Source organism: Papaver somniferum, chromosome 9 (assembly GCF_003573695.1).
Source record: "Papaver somniferum cultivar HN1 chromosome 9, ASM357369v1, whole genome shotgun sequence".
Taxonomy (NCBI): domain Eukaryota; kingdom Viridiplantae; phylum Streptophyta; class Magnoliopsida; order Ranunculales; family Papaveraceae; genus Papaver; species Papaver somniferum.
In genome coordinates, this window is record NC_039366.1 from 174,648,829 (window position 1) to 174,652,824 (window position 3,996).

General features: G+C 37.1%; 1 protein-coding gene across 1 annotated transcript; it reads left to right on the forward strand.

Moving 5' to 3' along the window:
- The first annotated feature begins 609 nt into the window (after positions 1–609).
- LOC113312892 lies at positions 610–3,757 on the forward strand. The gene is made up of 3 exons (XM_026561623.1): positions 610–1,493; positions 1,641–1,758; positions 3,713–3,757. The coding sequence occupies exons 1-3, from the start codon at positions 610–612 to the stop codon at positions 3,755–3,757; spliced, it is 1,047 nt and encodes a 348-aa protein (XP_026417408.1).
- Positions 3,758–3,996: the final 239 nt, after the last annotated feature.

The window sequence follows — 3,996 nt, forward strand, 5'->3', positions numbered from 1 at the left end:
TTGGCCGGCTGGAAAGGTAAGCTTCTATCCTTTCAGGCCAGACTTGTTTTGATTAGATCAGTGATATCTAGCTATGTGCTTCATTCTATGGCTGTCAACAAGTGGCCATGCACGATTATTAAGCAGGTTGAGAGGGCCATTAGAAATTTTCTATGGTCGGGAGATGCTGAGAAACGTAAATATTTTACGGTTCTTTATGATGATTTGTGTTGCTCGAGGCGTGAAGGTGGCCTTGGCCTTAAGAAGTTGTTGGATGTTAATAGGGCCATGCTTATGAAGTTGCGGGTTTCTATTCGAGATTCAGACAAGATTTGGGCCAGATTCTTGAGGGCGAAATACTTCAAGTTGAATGGAAACTTGATCGATTATAAATTGGGTTCCTCAGTTTTCCCTGGGATTAGATTGGTCTATAACTTTGCGCAATCGCACACTCGATCAATTGTAGGTGATGGTACTAATACTTCCTTATTTTTTGATAATTGGTGTGGGGATTTTTCTATTGCGAAGCGGCTTGGAGTTTTTTCCAAAGGGCCAAATGATTTCACAACAAAGGTGAGTGATATTATTGTTGATGGTGCTTAGGCCATACCTCCTCGCGTGAGGGATTTGATGATTCTTTGTAATATTGATGTTGATAATCTGCCGCTTATTGCTGGTGGGGATGATTACAAAATATGGGATTTGGATACCAAGGGCGTTTTTTCAGTCAAGTCTGCAAAGGCTGCTATTAAGGCGCCAGCTGAAGTTTTGCCTACTGCAACTCTGTTCACTAGGAAAGTTGTACATCCTACTTTGAGTGTTCAATATTGGAAAATTTGGGCGAAACAGTGTTGTGCAACTGAAGATAACATTATCAAGAAGACTGGTAGAAGCATGCCAACGATTTGCCGCCTGTGTAGGAAGAATGACGAGACTATGAGCCATATCACTTGGCATTGCAAAGTTGCTAAGAGAATCTGGGCTTGGGCGGTAACAATTTTTAAACTGCAACCCAGTGAAGATCTGGTGGCCTCTTACAAAGCTGCCAAAGGCCAGAGCAGGATGATAAAGGATGTGTGGCTAGTTGCTAACTTGGCAATAGTCACAGAATTGTGGAAGATGCGCAATAAGGTGTATTTTGAGGATTTTAAGATGCATTGGCTAGGTTTTAAAGGTAGAGTTTATCAGGTTATTCGTGATAACTCGATTAGAATGAAGGGACATATGTATAATACGCAAGAGGATTTGCGCATCTTGAATTATTTCAGGGTGCAGCATAGATCGAGCAAGTTTTCAACGCCAAAAGAGGTTAGTTGGTTTCCTCCCAATCCTGATGAAATAATGATATGTTGTGATGGTGCCTCTCGCGGTAACCCAGGCCAAGCTGGAGCTGGTGTCACTTTTAGAGATGCTAATGTAGTTGTTCTTGGAGTTCTTTCTGTTGGCCTTGGTTGTCAAACAAACTATTTTGCGGAAGTGAGTGCTGTTATTTATGGAGCGATGCTAGCAAAGAGGTAGAATGTCAAAAACCTTTGCATTCGTTCAGATTCGATGAGTTGCATTCAAGCTTTTCATAAGGGTGAGTTGCCTTGGCAGCTAGTTACGAAGTGGAGGATTGCGAAGAATTTTTATGATAATATTCGTTATGTTCATAACTATAGGGAAGTTAATTTTTCGGCTGACGCTTTGGCCAAACAAGCATGTTTGTTGGCTGAAGATATCTTTGAGTTTTATGAGGGTAGGCCAGGCTTTCTTCTATCTGTAGAGTGGCCTGGAGAGGTATACTTTCGATTCAAATAGGTTGGACTTGTGGTGGCCTCACGGCTAGCGCTAGTTTAATCTAGTCCCTGTTCAGTTTTCGTTCATTTTTTTATGTTATTGATCGAGTAAAATAAAACAAAATAAAATAGCATCTATCCCGACACACTGTTTTATTAGGTTCGTTGGACCAATTAATTGTAGAGATAAAAAGGATAAGAGTCTTGTTAAAAATGACTCCACCCAAAAATCACAGTTCACACAATGGCAAGAAAATACTAAAATTTGGATTTGGATAGTGATAGTGATGGACTGAAAGCTGGAATTGAAAAGGTGAGAGTTTGTTCAGTGGATTGAAAATGAGTTGGCGGTCCTTGCAGAATCCAGATAACAATAATTGCCATCATTTTCCGTACCCAGAGAATGCATACATATGTGATATATATACCACTGTATATGAAATTTAATATCCATGATGTTGATTCATGATATAAATCTATTATTACTTTTCGATAAAATTTCTGGCATTAATTTCATTAATTCCAGATTCATTCAAATACAATTATTAGGAAAATCCAAAAATGGACAGCAGCAACAACAATTCATTATAGAGCCATACCGTATTGTGTCTCCTTGATTAGTTCATGCATTATTTGTTACACAAGATACGGAAATTTTCCTCATTCTTTACTGGAAATAATAACTTTTTTTTATCAAAAGAGAAGATATATTAGATAGACGAATACACGTGCACTGTTAGAGGTAGAAACAAAAATAAAAAATAAATTATAGAAAAATAGAATCCAATTGTCAAGGACTGAACTTGCAAAGTTCAAGTGCACTCTATATCCAGCTGTTTCCCAAGCTAAAACAAAAGACTTTGCTTAGATGTCCAAATTAATATCAGTCTTGGAATGATACTTTCGTTCAATAGTCGGAAAGTTTCTCTCCTTCCAGATGGTGCTTACAACTGTTATTGGAACGAGACTTCAGATGTAGTTTCAATAACTAGAAAAGAATGAAAAACTGTGAAGCTCATATACTTCAGAGTTCTTGACGTATCAGTATAGATGGCATATCGAGTTTGGGTACTTGTGAGATATGGGAATATGCATCATATACTCCAATTAAAAGTGTCTATTTTTTAATTACGAAATGTTAAGGATACATGGGGATACCTTTCTGATATACTTTTGGGAGGAGATACTTCCTATAATTTGACATATAATCCTAACTATTCAAATACATTTAAAAGCTCACCATATATTTAATTTCAGTCCATTATAGAAATTTATATTGATCATATGATTATATAAACAACTAGCTCCACTTAATGACTTGTTCATCAATATTATGGAAACGTGAATCGTGGCAGTTTGTATTTTTAGGAATCGGATCGTATATTGAATTATGAGTCGTAGATTCATGCGGAACTTTAAAACTCTTAATTATGACATGACATGACATGTGTGTATTATATTTTATTATATACTAGAAATAACCCGTGCCGTAACGGCACGACATACCTAGGTACAATTTTTTATGATAATAATTTTAATAATTATCACACATCATCGTAAGACTTAATTTGACTCGTAAGAACTCGTCGCTATGAATACTTTAAACAATTTTCATCAGAATAATAAAGTAGTGACTTTATTCATCGCCATGAAATCGATCTCTTCCCATTTTCTTGCAACACGAAACTTGAGTACTGAAGGTTTGTTTTCATCGCAATCATGCATTCTCGAAAAGGAAAACACGTTTTGGGCAATGGTTTTCGTGGGGCTGCATCTAATCATGTTTGACATGTTGATACTCTTAAGCAAAAAAAATTCACCAAAAAAATAAGTTGGGAATAAGTGAATGAGTGGGAAATGTGTGAATGAGTTGATGGGTGTGGTTGAAGAAATACATTCCTCTATTTATATACACGCTTATTGAACAATTGTAACAAGTATAACTTTTTCTGCAGTGGAAATATAGGGAAGATAAAGAGGCAGAGGAAAGTTTCTATTGAACAACATCGTCGGGTTACATGGAACAATATCCTATATATACATGTAGGAAGAAAACCCTAGATACTATATTGGGCCGCTCATCCATGGGCTACAAGCCCTACAACACTCCCCCTTGTGCGGTCCAGTAGAACTTCATATCTAGTGCTTCACATTTAGTGCTTCGAATATATTTCTTCAAATGTCGTCCTCTCCTTGATGACTTGTCCCGAAATCAATTGCCTGACTAAAACTTTGACAA

Bases quoted from the DNA above. Each gene is read 5' to 3' on its own strand.
- LOC113312892 (XM_026561623.1), top strand. From the start codon at position 610: ATGATTCTTTGTAATATTGATGTTGATAATCTGCCGCTTATTGCTGGT. The intron at 1,494-1,640 runs GTAGAATGTCAA...TCATAACTATAG, and splicing joins GGAGCGATGCTAGCAAAGAG to GGAAGTTAATTTTTCGGCTG. The intron at 1,759-3,712 runs GTATACTTTCGA...CTTTTTCTGCAG, and splicing joins CTGTAGAGTGGCCTGGAGAG to TGGAAATATAGGGAAGATAA.